The 18,516-nt window shown below is 43.0% G+C and overlaps 1 protein-coding gene across 4 annotated transcripts in view; it reads left to right on the top strand.

Annotated features, from left to right (window-relative positions):
- The window catches only part of IARS1 (isoleucyl-tRNA synthetase 1), a 94,666-nt gene that overhangs the window by 70,687 nt on the left and 5,463 nt on the right, over window positions 1–18,516 (top strand). For all 4 annotated transcript variants that reach the window (XM_059856168.1, XM_059856165.1, XM_059856166.1 and 1 more), the window contains 9 exons: window positions 1,794–1,896; window positions 2,025–2,108; window positions 5,871–6,045; window positions 7,611–7,714; window positions 7,997–8,092; window positions 8,883–9,059; window positions 12,495–12,606; window positions 13,555–13,680; window positions 18,230–18,373. In XM_059856168.1, the coding sequence (XP_059712151.1) occupies window positions 1,794–1,896; window positions 2,025–2,108; window positions 5,871–6,045; window positions 7,611–7,714; window positions 7,997–8,092; window positions 8,883–9,059; window positions 12,495–12,606; window positions 13,555–13,680; window positions 18,230–18,373 (1,121 nt within the window). The remainder of the gene's footprint in view (window positions 1–1,793; window positions 1,897–2,024; window positions 2,109–5,870; window positions 6,046–7,610; window positions 7,715–7,996; window positions 8,093–8,882; window positions 9,060–12,494; window positions 12,607–13,554; window positions 13,681–18,229; window positions 18,374–18,516) is intronic.

The raw sequence follows: 18,516 nt of genomic DNA, 5'->3' as shown, positions 1-18,516 counted from the left end.
CATGATGATGGTGCTGATTTTCTGTTCCCTGGGCAAGTGCTGTGAAGAATATGTAATCAAGGAGTGCCACCCTCATCAGGGAGCTGCCAGGATTAGGTTTGGGCTCCTGTGGAAGGGAGTCAGGGAAGGATGGGGAGCTGTTTGCAGGGACTCAGTTCAGTCATGGGTGTAGCACAAGCATTTAAAAGTGGCTTAGTCACTCTTCACTGCAGTTAGTGCTGACTTGCTGCTGCATTGTGCAAATGTGGGATGTGTTTCAGGCTTGCATCACTTTTCTCTGTATTGCATTTTGTTTGGGTTTTCGTCTGTTACTAGTTTGTGGAATTTATTGGATCCCCTGTGTATCAGTTGTTCCCTTGTCCCTTAGAAAAAAGCCTTTTCAAATCCAGAGTATTGTTGGAGTTTCACCTGTAGTTGCAAAGCACATCACAGCATTTACTTTGAAAGTTTTCTGATACAGCACAAGGACAATATTGTCAGTTAATAGGAAGAGAGAATTTTGGATGCAGTTACAGAAAATACCACTTTACCAGTATGGGGAGTGCAGATAAAGCTGAAGGACTTGGCCACTTTCACAGCTGAGCTTGACTCAACACCTGTGTTAAACCCCACTGAGGTCGTGCTTGGTTGCTCAGTGAACAGATGGGTTGCACTAAATTTTGTGGATTTGCATTAGTCTTTGAAAAATACTCTCATGTTGTGGCTCTGCAGTCTTGTTCAGTGATACTGAAATAGTGTCACATAATCCTGTATGGAGCTTTCTGGGAGCAAAATATTCCATCTTGTAATTTCCACATTTCCCAGTTGTTGGAGGATCATCCTCAGGGACTGGCTTTTGGTAAAACAAAAGCTTCAAAAGAGGTAGAACCAGCTCAAAGCCTTAATGCTGCAATGGGTATATTTCAGTTATAAGTTTTGCTTCACCAGCTCTGTTTTTCTGGCCAGTCCTTACTGGAGTTGTGGTTTTCATCCCAGTACTTCTGCTCTTAGATTACAGCAACTGTCTGTGTTCATTTAATTTTATTCATATCTGTCTTTTTAACCAATACCTCTGCTCTTGCTTTGATACCTGAGTGGTTTTAAAGGAGCTGCCCAATTAGTGCATCTACTCAACAAATCAGGAGAAACACATTTTCAGAACATTTCACTGCTTGTACATTTGAAACAAGATGTAAATGTCAATTGCCTCAAAAAAAAAAAAAAAGGAAAAAAAGGCCAAAAAATTCAACCCCAATTCTCTCTCCACCCCACCTCCCCAAATCCCCAAAAGGCAAAAAAAACCCCAACCCTGCCTAGCCTCAGAATGGAAGGGTATTAAAATTATTTAGCCCAGAAAGATGTTAAAACTCTAAAACATCAAGCTCAAATATCTGCAGCTTCTGGAGAAGAGGATAAATTGAGATCCAGTGAGTTGTTGTTATAGGGAATTCATTGTTGCTATAAGTACCCTATTTATAATATCTTTCTGCATCTTCTTATGATATTATTAATGTAAATTGTATTTTTTATTGGCTATTACTAGAAAAGGTTGTATGACTCAATCCTCTGCACCTTGTGAGAGGTGCTAACAAAAGATGTAAAAATAGCTCTGCTAGTTGTTTTCAGCAAGTTATTTCCTCCTCATCTCCACAAAGAGAGAGGAAAAGCCTGTTTGTTCCTTTTTCAAATTGCCCCAACCAGGGCATAATTGAGTCTGTTGCAGGAAATGTCAGAGAAGAGGGTAAAATGTTTTCCATCTGCTCAAAGAGATGTGATGAAAATGCAGCAATTATAATGTTTCCTTTCTAATCTAGGGAGGAGCTCATCGACAAAAAAATTGAAAATGCCGTTTCTTGTTTGCAGTCTGTGATTGAGCTGGGACGAGTGATCAGAGACAGAAAAACCATCCCAGTCAAGGTTAGAACTCCTCACATCTCCTCTCATACCTTGGGAATGTGTAACAGCTTCGTAACTTTGGGATGAACCTGGGGAAACTGAATAGTTAAGTTTCTGTTTTGTTTTTTTTTTGTTTTTTTTCCCCCCAGTATCCTTTGAAAGAAGTAGTAGTTATCCACCAGGATCCAGAGGCTCTGGAAAACATCAGGTCTTTAGAGACGTATGTACTCGAGGTAAGAACATCATGTTTAAGGGGATTGTGTCTGTTGGTTCCTTGAACAGCCTCCTCTGCTGACCATATTAACAGCTCCCAGGTGGAATGAATTTCCAGGAGAGCTGTAATGGAAGGGGTGTCAGTGGGTCATGTGCCAAAGGCAGTTCAGTGTTGAGAAATACTTAATCCTACAAACTGATCACACTGGACTGAGGGGCTGCTAGAATCTGACCTGTTTGCATTCTCTAAAGCCATGAAATCCATCTTCAAGGATCTGTGACACAAAATTCTTGTTCTGTTCCCACTGAGCACTGGCAGTACAGGATATGAGGGGGTTTTCCCTTGTGCAAATGGTGTGGCCATTTCTGTGCTTCTTCATTATCCTGTGCCTGTTCTTGGCAGCTTAAGGATGCTTTCTTCCCTTCAGTGAAGCATCTGTAGCAGCACATCTGCCTAAAATATGTCATCCTGTTGTGGTTGAGGTTGCCATTGTCAAGGGCAGCTCTTTTACCTTGACAAAGAGAACAAAAATGTGCATCTTCCCAAAGAGGATCAGCTCACCTCACTTGTCTTGGTGAGAGCAGCCATGTCAGTCAGAGAATTCAGGAGATGAGGGACTCTGAAACTTGTGGTACATATAATTCCAGCAACATGAGCTTTCCCCAAGCCTAAATACACATCTATGAAAATCTCTAAAAATTCTGCTGGGGGAATGAGCCCTGGCTCAGAAAGTCACAGCTCAGTGCACAGGGCCTCTACATCAGTGCTGTATGCTGCTTGCTTTTAGTTACTGTGGGACTTAAATGCCTAAGAATTATTCACTAGAGGAATTTTAAATTAAAAAATAGTAATTGATTTGCAAGTGGGACTGTAAAGCTTTTCTGTCATGTTAACTTATTGATTATTGCTCTTAGACTTGGCAGTTATGATCCCTCGCTTCACAATTGCTGTTAGTATTAATTATAATCATTTCAATATCTGAGTCTCTTCAACAGCAGAATTCTGTGAAATTTAGGCTAATGTCTGTCTCATTTTTTGGATCTGAAAAATGGATTTTAAATTCTAGAGAATCCAGTTTTAAGGGAGATGAGGTTGGCTTCCTCAAATTACTTCCAAAAGAGTGGTTGCTAGAATTTGTTGTCAGCTTCTACAGCTAATGAAAGGTAACAAAAGAAGCTAACAAATTTTAAATTATTACATAATTGGATTGTACATTAGTATGTTTTGATCTGCATTCCTTTGCTGCTGCAGACAAAAGTGTCTCTTCTGGAGAGATGAGCTAAAACAAACTCAGATGCCTTTGTGGAAGCACAAACACAAAGTGCTGTCTATTGTCCTGGTTTTATTATGTGTCTTAAAATTCAACAAGCTGCTGCTGGAGCTTGGTGTGTGTTTTATTGTACTGCATGGCAATCAATCCTGTTGTTTACTGGATGGTGCAGAGCTAAAGAGGTCAGTGATTACAGGCAGGCTGGGCAGCATTGCTTGGGCTGCATTTGCAGCTTTGTTCATCAACCTCCTGCCTATTCAGAGCTTTAGAACCTTCAATGATTGCCAGGAGTAAATTTGCAGATGCCAGAGGTAATGGGTAAGGAGAATTACACCATTTAATTTTGTGTAGTTGCTGACAAAAGAGTGGGAAAAATATACTTGTCAATTCTTCAGAAATTTCATTCATTGCTTTTTCAGAGAGAGCTGTAGTCTTTGATCTGCAGTGCTCCTCTCTCATCTTCAGAACGCAGCAAGTCATTTAAATAAATGGATTTTAATATTAGAACTTGTCAGATTATAGAGTTGTCATGCAAAAATAGCCAAGCTCATGAAATGAAATAAACCCAGAAGGCTTTTAGCAACTGGACACAGTTGCATTTTATTCATTTGTATTTGAGGCCTTTTACAAGCTTGGGTCAGGACTTTTCTTCCCAGCTGCTTCCAGGGAAAGGTTTTCTCTGTAAACTTGACTCTGTGCACAGCCAGAATCTTGTTTCCATCCAACTTTTGTATTCCCTCCAACCCCCAGCCCTGTGTAGAGCTGCTGTAAAACAGAAAATTGACTTCTCCATCAAACCCAGGGACTGAGCCTGCGACAGGGCTGAATTATCTGACAGGAGCTGTGGCTGGGGGGCCCAGCAGTTTTTCATTTTTCACACTGTTACATAATGAGGACATATTTTCCTTTTTAGGCTGCCTGCTTAGAGAGCCCAGCCCAGCTGAAGCTCAGCATTTCTGACATTTCTGTCTCTGTTCTGAGGACTGGGCATTGCTGGGGCACATGGCACCAGCTGAAGGCTCTTGTGTGTTCAGGCATTCCATGTGCAGCTCTTCAGCTGGTCATGGGAAGGGCTGGTTGCCTCAGTATGTCCCCAGGAGACTTGAAAGATGTGTTAAGGAGCTAATTTTGAGTAATTAGGAAGATAAAATTAAGAATTATTTTAAGTCAAAGCTCTGAGACTGATGTAAACAGACCTAAGATAGAGATTTGCCTGTTTTTCTAAGACTCTTTCTGGGTTTTTAAATGGATAATGTGTACGAAAGAATAATTTCCTAATCTAATTAGTACAGAAAACTTGTCCTGATGGAGTTGGCTTCTCTGATTTATCTAATCAGGCCCAAAGTCATTTTTCAATTTGTGCTATTTTTTGGATTATTATTTTTTTTCCCTCACGAGGTTGTCATTTACAACTCGTGGGCTCATTTCCAGCAGCACCCCGTTGAAACTGAATTTCTGAAGTGCATAATTTTCATTAGATTTCCTAAAAGATGTATTAAATAAAATTAGATTCAGTTGTGTTCTTGGCTCCTCATGTCAGTAGGACTTCCTGGGGAATTAGGCTGCAGCTCAGAGGTTGTATTTAAACATTATTTCTCAATCCAAATGTTTGGCTACTTGCTAGTCCTGTCATGCTGATGCTGCCATTTACTTCTGCTTCCTAAATGCCTTGCTTGTTTGCCAAGTGCACCTGGTGATGCTGTAGGATGGTGATGGGAGCTCTCACACCATCCAGTGGGCATTAAACACCAAATGCTCCAAGTACTGGGCAGCCTGGCAGACAGAACCTGCTGGATTGCAGTGAAATGTACGTGCAGGTCTGTGCCTCATGTTTTCCAGCCCCAGCCATATTCTCTCCAAAGAGTTCCAGCCTTGGTCTTTCTTCATACAAAAACAAACGTTGTCCTCTCTGTCAGTTGTGTAAAACTTCCCACAGCACCGCTATGTTCCCTTCAGATGTGGGAACAAAATCTGCATGTGCAACTCAGAAAAATGAGCACACACCTTCCTGCAGTGTCTGGGGCCTCTCCTAAAGTCCATGCAGGTTTTATAAAGCTGCTTTGGCTGCAGGACACAGCCAGGAGCTTTTCTGAGCAGGGTGGTTTTCTGTGCAGTGAGGAGCTGGAATGAGCAGGTAAGGAGGAGACAAAATGAGGCCATTTTGTACAACCTCAACCATGAAATGGCTGGTAATGATTTCCTGTGTGTGCTGAAAGAACTGTTCCAGCAGATTTCCTCTCCTGAGCTCTGCGCACAGAGGGGGTGGGTTTAGCTGCTTGGGCAGTTGTGAGGGGGAAATCAAAAGGGCTGATTCGAGGCGGGAGCTGCTGGTAATAACAGAACACCCTGGAGGCTGAGGGTGGGGACGGGCTCTGCTGCTGAGGGTGGGCTCAGGGTTGGGTTTGTTTGCTCTCCCAGCGACTCGCTCCTTTGAGACAACCCCATACAAACCTTGCACCTTGACACCTGCAGCTTCCCCGGAGCTGAGCCGTGTGCTGTGTGTCCCTGCAGGAGCTGAACGTGCGGGCGCTGACGCTGTCTGCGGACAAGGCCCGCTACGGCGTGCGGCTGCGGGCCGAGCCCGAGCACACCGTGCTGGGCCGCCGCCTCAAGGGCGCCTTCAAGCCCCTCATGGCTGCCATCAAGGAGCTCAGCAGCGAGCAGCTGGAGAGGTTCCAGGAGACAGGTCTGTAGTGGGGCAGACCCCTCAGGGATGGCGGGGTATCCTTCTGTGGACTTACAGAATCACAGGATGATGAGGTTGGAAGAGACCTCCAAGATCATCGAGACCAACCGGTGCCCTAACACCTCATCTAGACTGTAGCACCAAGTGCCGGGTCCGGTCATTTATTAAACACATCCAGAGACGGTGATTCTACCCTCTCCCTGGGAAGAGCATTCCAATACTTTATTATTCTTTTGGTGAAAAATTTTTTCCTAATATCCAACCTGTCCCTTCCCTGATGTAGCTTGAGGCTGTGAGCTCTGGTTCTGTCAGTGCTGCCTGGAGAAAGAGCCCAGCCCCAGCTGAGCACAGCCACCTTTCAGGGAGTTGTAGAGTGATAAGGTCACCCCTGAGTCTCCTTTTCTCCAGGCTGAGCACTCCCAGCTCCCTCAGTGGCTCCTCACAGGGTTTGTGTTTCCAGCCCCTCTCCAGCCTCGTTGCCTTCTCTGGATGTGCTTGAGTCTCCCAGCACCCTTTCCAACCTGAGGGCCCAGAGCTGGGCACAGCACTCCAGGTGTGACCCCACCAGTGCCAAGTACAGGGGAAGGATGACCTCCCTGCTCCTGCTGGCCACACCATTCCTGATCCAGGCCAGGATGCCCTTGGCTTAAGGGAGCTTAAGGCCTGCTTCCCTCTTGTTATCCCTCTTCAGCTGTTACCGGGAGGAAATTTGCATTTATTATTTCTGAGGTTTTTTGGTGGTGTTTTTTTTTTTTTTTTTTTTTTTTTTTTTTTTTTTTTTTTTTTTTTTTTTGGGGCAAGAAAAGTTTAGAAATGGTCATGGACACTGATTTCAAACTGTTCTCCTGTTAAACTGTTCCTTCCTGTCAGAGGAGGTTTAGGGTTGATAATAGGAAAAAGTTCTTCCCCAGAGGGTGCTGGGCGCTGCCCAGGCTCCTCAGGGAATGGTCACAGTCCTGAGGCTGCCAGAGCTTCAGGAGAGTTTGGACAGCAGTGCCAGGGATGCACAGGGTGGGATTGTTGGGGTGTCTGTGCAGGATTTGGATCCAGTAATCCCTGTGAGTTTCTTCCAGCTCAGGATGTTCTCTGATTTTAAATGCTACTGTAAAGCCAAGATGAAGCAGAGAATAAGCTTTCTGTGAGACTGAATCAGATTGGAACTGAGTATTTGTGCAGTAGCTTTTATTCTAATTTGATTCCAGAGTTACAAGTGGGTGTGAATTTTGCAGCTATATCTGTTTAGCAAACTGCTTAAATGGAAGTTTGGAGTTGGTGGAGTATACAGGTTATTTTTAAGTTTTATTCCATTCACATGGTTCCACACAAGCAGTTGCTGAAGTGCCTGTGTTTTAGTGAGCTCTGCTGCCTGGAGAAGTGCTTCTGTGAAAAATGGAAATGTGGGATAATTCACTGCTGCTTACTAGTGCTTAACTGCTGTTTGACTGCATTGCAAATATTTACATTGCACATGTTTGAAGGCTGATACTTGGTTAAAGCTCTCTGAATTTAAAACTGGGGGTTTTACTTGGATGGTAAGAGATGCTCTCCATCTGCCAACCCTGCAGGCAGCATTGTTGTGGAAGGACACGAACTCCATGGGGAAGATCTGCGTCTCATGTACCAGATGACAGAGGGGTCGGCCCAGTTCGAGGCACACTCCGATGCTCAGGTATGTTATTGGGTATTTCCTCTCTTTCTTTTTTTGATTAGGGGGAGAGTTCCTCAGGAAGCAGTATTAAAATGGTGAGGTAAAAGCTGGCTGGGGTTTGTTAGTTCAGGTAGTTCAGCACATTCCAGGAGTGTGTGAATCCTGGAGCTGTTCAATGCTCTCTCCACCGTCATATTTTGTACGTGAGGAGCTCTCTAAAGGCATCCTGAGCTCCTGACAGTGTTACTTCCACCTTGTTTCCAGTTTGTCACCCGTTCATCAATGTTTTGTGCATCTGCTCAGGTTTTGGTGCTGCTGGATGTGACCCCAGACCAGTCCATGGTGGATGAAGGCGTGGCCCGGGAAGTGATCAATCGCATCCAGAAGCTTCGCAAGAAGGTGAGCAGTCAGTGGGGTGGGACAAGGCACTTCCATTCCCTTTCCAGCAGTCTGGGCAATATGCAGAAGCTGCATTTTTAATTAAACATGAAGCCCTGTATCATTTACTCCTCATGTATGGCTTTCTGATTGGATTCCCTTGCAAGAGCTCTAAAGGATGTGTAGAGGAAATTTTCATGGGACGTGTTATTTTGGAAAAGATCAGTGCAGTTAAGGCTGCATAAATCAAAGACTCGTAGAAAAGTCTGGGTTGAAAGGAGCTTTCTTCAGCTTAAGACTGAAAAATTATAAATTTTACCAAAACAGACATTCTTTACATTATGTATATTTAAAAAAACCTCTGTGTAGATTTTGCATATATTATATATATATACACACACATATACACACCTGTGTAGTATTTTTAAAAATATATATATCTCTGCACCTATGTAGATTTATATATTTTAATGTTTTTTACATGTATAAAACTTGAGGATTTATTTCTGTATAAAATATAACCAGGAAGGATTGTGGCCATGAAAACTCTCACATGTGTTACTGGATTTAAATTCAGTTCTGTAATGACAAAACCATAATTTATTTTCACTATAATGAATATCAATATACTCTATCTTGCCTAAACTGCCACGTTTTAAGATTCTTGGTGTTTTTGTAGAAGGATTGTTTTCTTCTAAGTCTTTTGTGGAAGCTTTTAACAACTGCTTGATAAATACTTTTTTAACTTGACAAGTATTGCTCTCTTGGTGTGTGGTTTTGCTGTCAGTAATGGTGTCTGTGTGTCCTGCAGAGGAACCTGGTCCCCACAGATGAGATCACAGTGTACTACAGGGCCCTGCCAGAGGGGGAATACCTGGACACTGTCATCCAGCAGCACGCTGAGTTCATTTTTGCCACAATAAAGGCAGACCTGAAGCCTTACCCGGTGCCTACCTCAAGGGAAGTTCTCATCCAGGAAACAACCCAAGTAAGGAGGAAAAGCACTGCTTGCATGATTCATCTTATTACTTGCTTTTAACCCAACAAGCTGCTCCAGTTAAAGAATAATGGTGTCAATATTTATTTGTGGGTTAGAGCAGATATTGTTTTCTATTTATAACTTTCTGTATTCGTCTTTCTTGGTTTATAAAAGAAAGGAGTTGGGTTCTGTATGCGTGGTGATTTTGAAAATCAAGCTGCTTGGATACCAAAGTAAACAACTGAGGCAGTTGTTTGTCTGAACTTAATACACAGTTATTTGTACTTGGATTAGTGTGTTGTTTGAACAGCCAAAATGTTGTTGCTCTGATTTTCTTAGATTAATGGTCTTTTGTACTAGAACTACTCCTTCGAGGCTAAATTTGGCTTAAGCCCAACCTGTTTAATATTTAAGTATGTTTTTTTTCCTCTGCCCTGTGTTGCTGAAGTTTTCTGTTGTAAAAGTGTAGTTTCATATTTCAAATCAGCAGCAATTTCTGTTGTTTTCTTTGATTGTTGCTTCTGACATATTTGATGATAGTTTTGCCATGGTTTTACTGAAACTTACTCTATTCAAAAGACATTCCTAGCAGAACTGTGAATGAACTGTTCTTCAATATAAATGTCCTGCTGGACCACAAAGATTAATTCACACAAGAGTGTAGGATCCATCAGACTTGAAATTTGATTTACAGAATGGCTGGGAAGGCAGGGAATAGCTGAAAGGAAAGGGCACATTTCATCCATCTTAATAGTGTGTGTAAAGGAAATGTTTTATAGTTATTAATGGCACTTCTGAAGTTGTAGATTTGAAACAAAGCCCTGTTTGGCCTTTTTCAAAACTATCAGTTTCATCTAGTGACAGACAGGGGGAAAACACTGAGTAAATACTGTGGTTGAGAAATCACTGAAAATCTTAAAGTTTCTTCTAAGTACTTTTTTGATACTTCTGATGGACAACATCAAATCTGAACTGGAATTTAAAAGCAGCTGGAAATACAGTGCTGGGAATCACCTGTGTGATTGCCTGCCTCAAATCACCTGAACCTGAGCTTTAGTGCTGGTCACTGTTGCTTTCCATGAAAACTTGAATGCCTGTGCAAGTATAGATCTCCCCCCCCCACTTATTTTGCTCTTACCTAAATCTAATTTAGTATAGTCATAAATAATGCTCTGTGTGTAGAGATGAAATCCTCCCCTGACAGCAGGCACCTGATCTGGTTTTTGTGGATAGAACTGATGGCTGTCATCTGGATGTCAGCAAAAACCAGGCAGTCCTTTCAGTTGTGGAGATGATGAGCTAGTGTGTGACCCTGGGAGAGGTTTGTAGGTCAGGCCACGCATTTGCACAAATGTTGAATTTCAGACAGAGAAAATCTACTAAACTAAATGGCACCGTTCTGCCAGCCAGTTCTGTGGGGTGCTGATAGCTCAGTTTAGAGAAATTCAGTTGTCTCATTGTGGGCATCCAGCTGAGAGGGCCTCCTGCCACCTTGAAACCTTGGCAGGGAGAGTGTTTCAGACACAACCATGGGCAGGGAATTGGGCTTGTTGTTCTCTCTGAGGAGAGAAGGCTCCAGGGAGAGCTCAGAGCCCCTTGCAGGGCCTAAAGGGGCTCCAGGAGAGCTGGAGAGGGACTGGGGACAAGGGATGAAGTGACAGGACACAGGGAATGGCTTCCCACTGCCAGAGGGCAGGGATGGATGGGAGATTGGGAAGGAATTGTTCCCTGTGAGGGTGGGGAGGCCCTGGCACAGGTTCCCAGAGGTGAGGCTGCCCCTGGATCCCTGGCAGGGTCCAAGGCCAGGTTGGATGGAGCTTGGAGCAGCCTGGGACAGTGGGAGGTGTACCCTGCCTATGGCAGGAAGAGTGGGATGAGATGGTCACCAAGGTAAAGCACCTTCCAACCAAGCCACCCTAGGATCCTACAAAATGCTGCCAGTCCTGAGTGCTGAGGGGTTGCAGTCTGTGTGTGGGAAATGGACTTGTTCATTATGCACTTGTTCATTATTATTTTATTTTAAGGTGTCTCAGTTACAGGATCACAGAATGGGTTGGGTTTGGGAGGGTTTGGGTTGAAGATCATGTAGTTCCAGCCCTACCATGGACAGGGACAGTCACCCCAGAGAACTCCTTGTGGAGGAGCTCTGTGCCTGCTGCAGCCTTGTCTGTGCTTATGGGCTGGCTGTGCCTCTGAAGTGTTTGTCACACACTTAGACTTCAGAATAAAGGTTGCAGAGAGAAACAGATGACTGAGATTCCAGTGCAACTGTCAAGTGCTCCTTGGGAGTTTCTGTTGCTGAGCCTGCAGAGATGGATTGCTTAGGGCAGGTGCTTGACTCAGTTCTGCTGCAGCTCCTTTGTCACATCCAGAGCAGTGACATGAGAAAGCCCTTCTTGAGAAATCCTTCATGTGAGTGTGTAAGTTAAGGCAGCTGGGGCAGGATCATTGCACCAAATTTCTGGAAGTTATTCAGAGGAGTAACAGGAGTCTGCTTGATGTTGAATATATGTGAGGACTGGAACAAAAATGAAATGCACTCTGTTCTTTTTACATTTATTGTGATTACATTCAAGTCTTTGCTTCTGGGAAATTATCCTGGATCAATTTTTGATACAAGGCTTTAATTCTGGGCTCCTTTTTCAAAGACTTGCTCCAAGCCATAACAACAAAAAAAAAAAAAAAGCAGTTTCTCAGAAACTATTGGGGCAGAAAAGTAGGTACTTGAAAAATGAATTTTGAGTTGTTGATAGAATGGATAAACACAGAATGGCATTTGCTGCTGCATAACTGTTTTTGCCTACTTTGTAATAGGACTTCAGTAAAGAATGACACTTCCAAATTTGTCTGTCACCCTTTGGACTGTGTCTCTCGCCAAAGACCATCTCTAAATTTACAAAACAAAATGGCTTAAATGGTCTTTTAGTACCAATTGTTCATATGGGTGATTTCTGGATCTTTTTTGGAAGATCCATGCTGGATTTCCTGGAGTGCCTCCAGGTCTTACAGGGTCACTGGTGCCTTCTGGGGACATACTCAAAGGCAGCTGTGACCCAGGGGGTTCTCAGTGCTCCCCCAGGCATAGTGGAGGCTTCTCCACACAGTGACTGAGAGCAGGGCCTTGGTCAGTAATCTGAATTTCTCTGGAAGAGTGTTCATCTCAGGCAGATTTGCTTTGGGATTGTATTTTGTGAGGGTGTCACCACTGCTCATCCCTTGTGAAAATCAGGCTGTTTGTTCCCTGCTTTCCTGACATCTGGTACAGGCAGGTTGATGTCTGAAGCACTGTCACTGAAAGCTGATGTAGGAAAAATCCCTATTTTATGGTTAATCACATTTAGTATAACAAGGCAAGATCTTAGTGTTGTTTATTGAAAGAAAATATTTTGCTGTGTTTGTTTAATAAGCAGTATTGAAATAATGCTAATCTCTGTCTTTCCCCAGCTGAAGGGATCAGAACTGGAAATCACACTGGTCAGAGGGGGGCTGTGCCAGCCTGTTGGCCCAGCCTGTGCCTATGTCAACCTCAAAGTTTGTGTCAATGGGACAGAGCAAGGTAGGAATGAACATCCCCAGCTTGGCTTGTCAGGGCTGCTGGAAGGGAGAGTTTGGAAATGGAGTGGTGAAGGCTGGAGCCTGAATTCATTTGAAAGATGGTGCAGCCTCTCCTCCGACAGGAGCTTTAAATAATTATTGAAAATAAGTTTATTCAAAGCAAAACCACCCCTGTCCATGATTTCTTCTGAGGGAAACACTCCTGTGTGCACAGGAGTTGTTACTCCTGCTGCAGGGAGAGTTTGTGTGTCAGTATCTTTGTGGGGACTCTGCTCTCTGGATTTGGGCTGTGCTTGAGAACTCGCAATCCCTGCTGTAGCACTGTGCAGGAGGTGAGGCTTGGATGTGGAGGAGATGGTTTGAAAAGCTCAGATATGAAGTACAGAGATGAAAGGAATACTTAAAACTAGCTAATGGCCTGACTGTCCTGGGCAGTGGACATGGTGCCGTGATGTTGTTACAAGGTGAGTTACATATTAAGAAGGGAGAAAACTGAATGCACTTGGGGAGGTTTTTTCTTGCATGTACTGCCAGTTTATGTATGGAAATGAGTGTTCCTTGTTGGACATGATCACAGAGCTGCTCCCTGAGTGAGAAGGAATCCAGCTGGAAAAGCTGGTGACCATCTCAGAGGGCACAGTCTCAGCTTTAAACCAATATAATATCTATAATATTAAATTATAGTCTGGGTTGTACCTTAGTAACACACAAATGGGACTGCCTTGTTAATAAAAGCAAATAGAACTTCTGCACCATAAATCTGAAGTACACATCACTCTGTTTCTCTGCTTTCTTTCTCCTTTCCCACTAAAAAAATCTGGAAAGATGCAATGTTGACAGTTTTAAATTGGCTAAGAAACTCACTGGAAGTAATTAGCATCATTAGAAAATCATTAGAACTTGGATATTGCTTCCAAACTGCATTTTAATTTCTTAATTTTGGTTTTAGATGGTGTGTTGCTGCTGGAAAATCCAAAAGGAGATAATACCTTGAACTTCACTGGACTTGTAGATGCTGTCTCCTGCATTTTTGGTCTTAAAAATTCCAAACTGACAGTTTTTAATGGAAACACAGGTAAATGGAGTATGACAAGGAAAATTGAAAGTCTTTCTAGTGCCAGCTAGGAGTCATTTACTGTATAATTATTTACTGTGTAATTTATATCTATCTAGCTAGCTATATCAAATTGACAAGAAAATGGGTAAGGAAATATTCCATTTTATAGTCCTTAGCTTATGAGACTGTGTTTATAGTCACATCAACATGTTTCCAAAAGCTGCTGCTAAATGGTGCTCATCTGTTATCTTGCTTCCATTGCAGTTCTCATCAGGACAAAATGTGATTTATTTCAGTGTTTCCACTGGGCCCAGGCTGTGCTGGATCTTGATGGCGAGCTGCCATCAGCCTTTCCATGCTTTCCCTAATGGCTCAGTAGGCAGGGTGAGAACTTAAGCTGAATGCAAACTGTGATCTGTAGAAGAAAAATGTTGCCTTTCCACCCTAGAGAACCTTAAGGAGCTCTGCATTTCTTCTTTTTTTAGAAAAACCTATTGAATATTTTTGCAGACTGAACTTTAAGGCACAAGAATGTAAAAAAAAAAACCCAAAACACTATAAAAATGCTAATTGGATGGCTACAAAACCTTTTATTAGTTTTTTTTTAATAGAAATATTAATGAAGCACATCTGAGGGGGAGCTACTTGAGCTGGCTGATTTGGTTGCCCCCAGGGCTGCTTAGGATCACCAGTTCATGTCCACCAGTGACATCCATAAAAAAATAGTCTGTGTGTCACTGTTGCCATCTCAGTCCTTAGTTTCCTTGTCCTGTCCTGAGGATTCTGAGGGTTTCCCAAAAATTTCTAGGAGGATTTTGGGGGTTTCCCATCCATTAACTCCCTGTGATAAATCTTTCAAGTCGTGCTCAGCTCAGCTGAACACAGTCCTCAGTCCTGTCATCCAAAAGGATTAATCTTTGCTTTCAGTCAGAGTGGATTTAGAGGAAATCCTTCAGTATCTTCCTCATGTTCCAGTTGTGCTTTGAAGAAGGAAATAGTTTTCCTTGAAATCCTTTCCAAGTAGGAGGCACAGAGCACACCTACAGTGTGCTCTGTGCCTTCAGAGGAGGGTCTGTACCTGTATTGTTCATTGTCACCACAGATAGTAAGAGATGACCTGCAAAAGGCCCAGAAGAGTTGGGAAACTCCCATCTCATAAAGTTTAGAAGTAGTTTGACTCCATATTTGGGGTTTTTCTGCCATTTATAGGACAAAAAGATGCAGCACAAGTCCATTAATCTGAAGTCCTAAGTGGAGAAAGTTGAAACCTTCCTTCTTCTTCTGCTGTAGTAACAAAGGCTTTATTCCTTTCCTTTCCATGTCACTTTTGCTTCTTAGGAATCATTTTGGGTTCCATCTTGGCATGCTGATTTTCACCTTTCAGTATGTCAGTGGTCTGGGCAGAGCAGGGTGTTTTCCCTGGCCACATATTCACCATATGGAAATTCCCTTGGAAAGATCAGATCATCAAATTGGCTTTTGTGGCAGTGTGTCACATCTCAAACGAGTATTGGTCAGCAGGTGTGGTACCCTGGGGAGTAACAGCTCAAGGCATGTGCCAGGAAAACGGTCCTGAAAGGTGTCAGAGAACAGAACCAGAATCCCAGTGTTTGCTTTGGACACAATCCTTCAGCTCTGGTGTGGGTAACCTCAGGTGAGGTCCCATGGTGACTCCAGGGCCTCTGTAGGGTGAGCAGGGCTTGGAATCAGCTGCTGTGAGGAATTGCAGAGAAAGGTTGTGCACTCCAGACAAGTAATTTCTGAATAGTTCCCACGTGTGTTAATAAAATTGGGACCCAGTAAAACCATATTTCTGCCTCCTCATTCCCTTCCTGTGGTTTTTAGGGCTGTCCACTGGACTTGCAATAACTTATCATCTTGTTCTCTAATTGTAATGAAGGTTTCCTTAGGGCTGTGCTGTGGCACAGGATCAGGCAGTTCTTCTCACATGGGTCCTGTCCCTGCTTTTCAGTGCAGCATTGGAAGAATGGGGTAAACATTTCCTCCCCAATAGTGTGTCAAGGTATTTTGAGGAACTGCACCCCCCAAACAAGGCTCTGGGACTTGTACTGACCTTCAGAAAATAGAACTTGTCTCTTTCTACATCAAAAGAAAAAATCTTAAAAGGGAAGAAGCTGGACTCTAGTCAGATGGTAAAAAAAGTTGTCTATGACTTCTTTTTTCCTCTATACTGCTGAAAACTCTCTTAAGCTTCTTGTTTGGGAGGCTTGTAGACTTGCACTCAGCTTTCATGGCAGTAGCCCACAATGAAAAAGATTTATTTAAAACACTTTCAATATGTTCATGGGAAGAAATGCATCTGTAGATCATGGAGGGCTTAAAAAAAAAGGGAGGGGCAAGGAAGGTGGGCCAAAAATCCCCCTACAAACTTTTTGATCCATGCCTTATTTCATCTTTCTGATTTTCAGATGGCTGATTTTTTTAATCTTCTTTTTTTAAAAGGCTGTGAGGCTGTAAGGTACCTTAGGGGAGAGCATTAGCACTTAAACCCCACTGCAGGGAGAACTGACTTTTGAAGTGATTTTGATGAGCACTTGTAATACCTGCTTGCCTTCAAGTCTGTTGATATCCAGGAAGAAATGATCCATTTTTTCTTGCTCTTGTGAGAGGGCTCTGTGAACAGACTCCTCTGGCAGCCCTGTGCCTGAACTCTTCCCTGGCAAATGTCAGTGCTCCTGGAATGCCAAATGCTCATTTGTTAATTGGGCAAACCCCCATTGCTGCAGCTCTGCCTCCCTGCCCTGCATGGATCCACAGGGATGCTGCCAGCTGGGGAATGGCAGACTGGGAGTTACTGGGGCCAAATGTTCCCAGCTCTGTCACCCCCTGTGCTCTCTCTTCCCATGGCCTCAAATGGTGCTGGTTCAGGAAAAACCTGCCCCTGGCTCCCTTCCTTTGGATGGAACCTTGGTAATTCCTCTCCACTTGTTAATTCAGTTGTTTTCTCACTTTCCTGAAAATAAAACCAAAAGCAAATCCCCTTCCTGTGCTTGAGACAGGCCAGAGCAGTGCTTGGCTTTTGGTTTCTTTTTTCTTTAAACTGTTAAATTTAAATTTGTATATATTTATATACAAATCTATAAAAGTTGATATTTAAAATACACATTTTAGAATCTTAGGTGCAGCCTGAGGTCTTTTTGCTTCCTTGAGCAATCTTGTAAATGCTCCCAGTGCATCTCACTCTGTTGTGTGGCACTTGACAGAATTTTGAGAACTTGTGATTGCCGTTCATCTTTTTGTGGGCTTAGGTTTTTTGAGGGGTTGGGGCTTTTTTTTCGGAGCCGGGTGGTTGATTTAGGATTTTTTTAATTTATAAGTTTATAAACCTACAAAAAGTGTACATTTATAAATTATTCCCCTTGAGATTTTCAGGTGAACTATAGAAAATGAGCTTTGTACAGCTTAGGCTGCCTGACACATGGATAAGGCTGCTGTGGAATGAAAACCTGTTGGCTGGAGCTGACAGGTGTGCCTGTTCCATATGTACAGGAACACACAGTTCTGACAAGAAATTAAATGCATCAGCTCTCCCTGGATTTGATTTCTGGAGCTCTTTGCAGCACAGAGTGATGTTACTCCTGTGTATCTTTAATACCATGCTCATCAGTGGCTCTGTTTGACCTCAAGGCTCAGACAGTGCTGCAGGATTCATTTTTGTCACAGAAACCTCATCAGCTTCTCCTCCCAGCACTTCCAGGGATTGCTTCTGATGTCCTTGGAGATGGGGCTCCAGGTTTGGGTCTGGCCTTCTCCCATTCTCTCCATCTGCCTGCCTGGAGTCATGTGCTGCATCATGAGCTGTGCTGGCATTGCACACAGATACTTGTGTGGGGGGCTTTATTCATGAGCCATGACTTGAAATTGTTTGGTTTGTTTTTTTGTGGATTTTAATATATTTAATATCAATATATGATATAGTAATTAATTTATTATTATTATATTAATTTAATATACTTAATAGTTGTTATTATTAGTAAATATCCTGATGTTGCATAGTAACATGTTCCCAGTGTTGCTTTGGGTGCAAGCAAAGATCACAGCTTTTCATATTATGAGATAAGATAGAAAATAGAAAATAAAATTTGTCTCTTTCTACATTAAAAAAACCTAAAATTCAAAGGGAAGAAGCTGGCGAAAAAAGTTGTCCGTGACTTTTTTTTTTCCTCTAGGCATTGAAAATCTCTTAAGCTTCTTGTTTGGGAGGCTTGTAGATATGCAGTCAGCTTTCATGGAAGTAGCCCATAATGGCTACTGAATGGTTGGCTTGGGTGAATCATTTCTTGCTTGGTTGAAGTTAGCTAACTGTTTTTATTGCATAAGTCACTATGTGCATAAGAAATGTTATACAGGAGCTAATTTCCACAGCAAACGAAGCACCCTCTTTGTGTTATTATGAAAACCAAATATTTCTGCACAATTGCCACTTTTCCAACTGAGAAGCTCTTTCTGGAGGACAGGATGGTGAAAGAGGAGATGGTGGGGGCAGGAGTGAGAGCCTCCTTGCCAGCTCCTGGGCTGGCCTGACTGGTGTCCCTTTGTGTTGCAGAGCTGCTGAAGCAGACAGACCTGCTGGGCCTCAGTGGGAGGACTCTGCACGTGACAGCAGGGTCAGCCCCTGGCCTGCCCAGCTCCCCCAGTGCCCTGCTCTGCCAGTACATCAACTTGCAGCTGATCAATGCAAAGCCACAAGGTATGTGGGCTGCTGGGCTGCTCCTCCACAGCCTGGCCTGCTGTCAGGCAGGTTCTGCTGCACAGCTCTAGCTTTTCATTGGTACATGGGGATTTTGGTTATTTTTTCCCTAGTGTGTACTTTCTGATAAAAACAATGTTTGT

The sequence above is a fragment of the Haemorhous mexicanus genome, chromosome 11, assembly GCF_027477595.1.
Source record: "Haemorhous mexicanus isolate bHaeMex1 chromosome 11, bHaeMex1.pri, whole genome shotgun sequence".
In the NCBI taxonomy this organism is placed as follows: domain Eukaryota; kingdom Metazoa; phylum Chordata; class Aves; order Passeriformes; family Fringillidae; genus Haemorhous; species Haemorhous mexicanus.
Note: the sequence above shows the minus strand (reverse complement) of the source record. Positions and strands in the feature narration are given on the sequence as shown.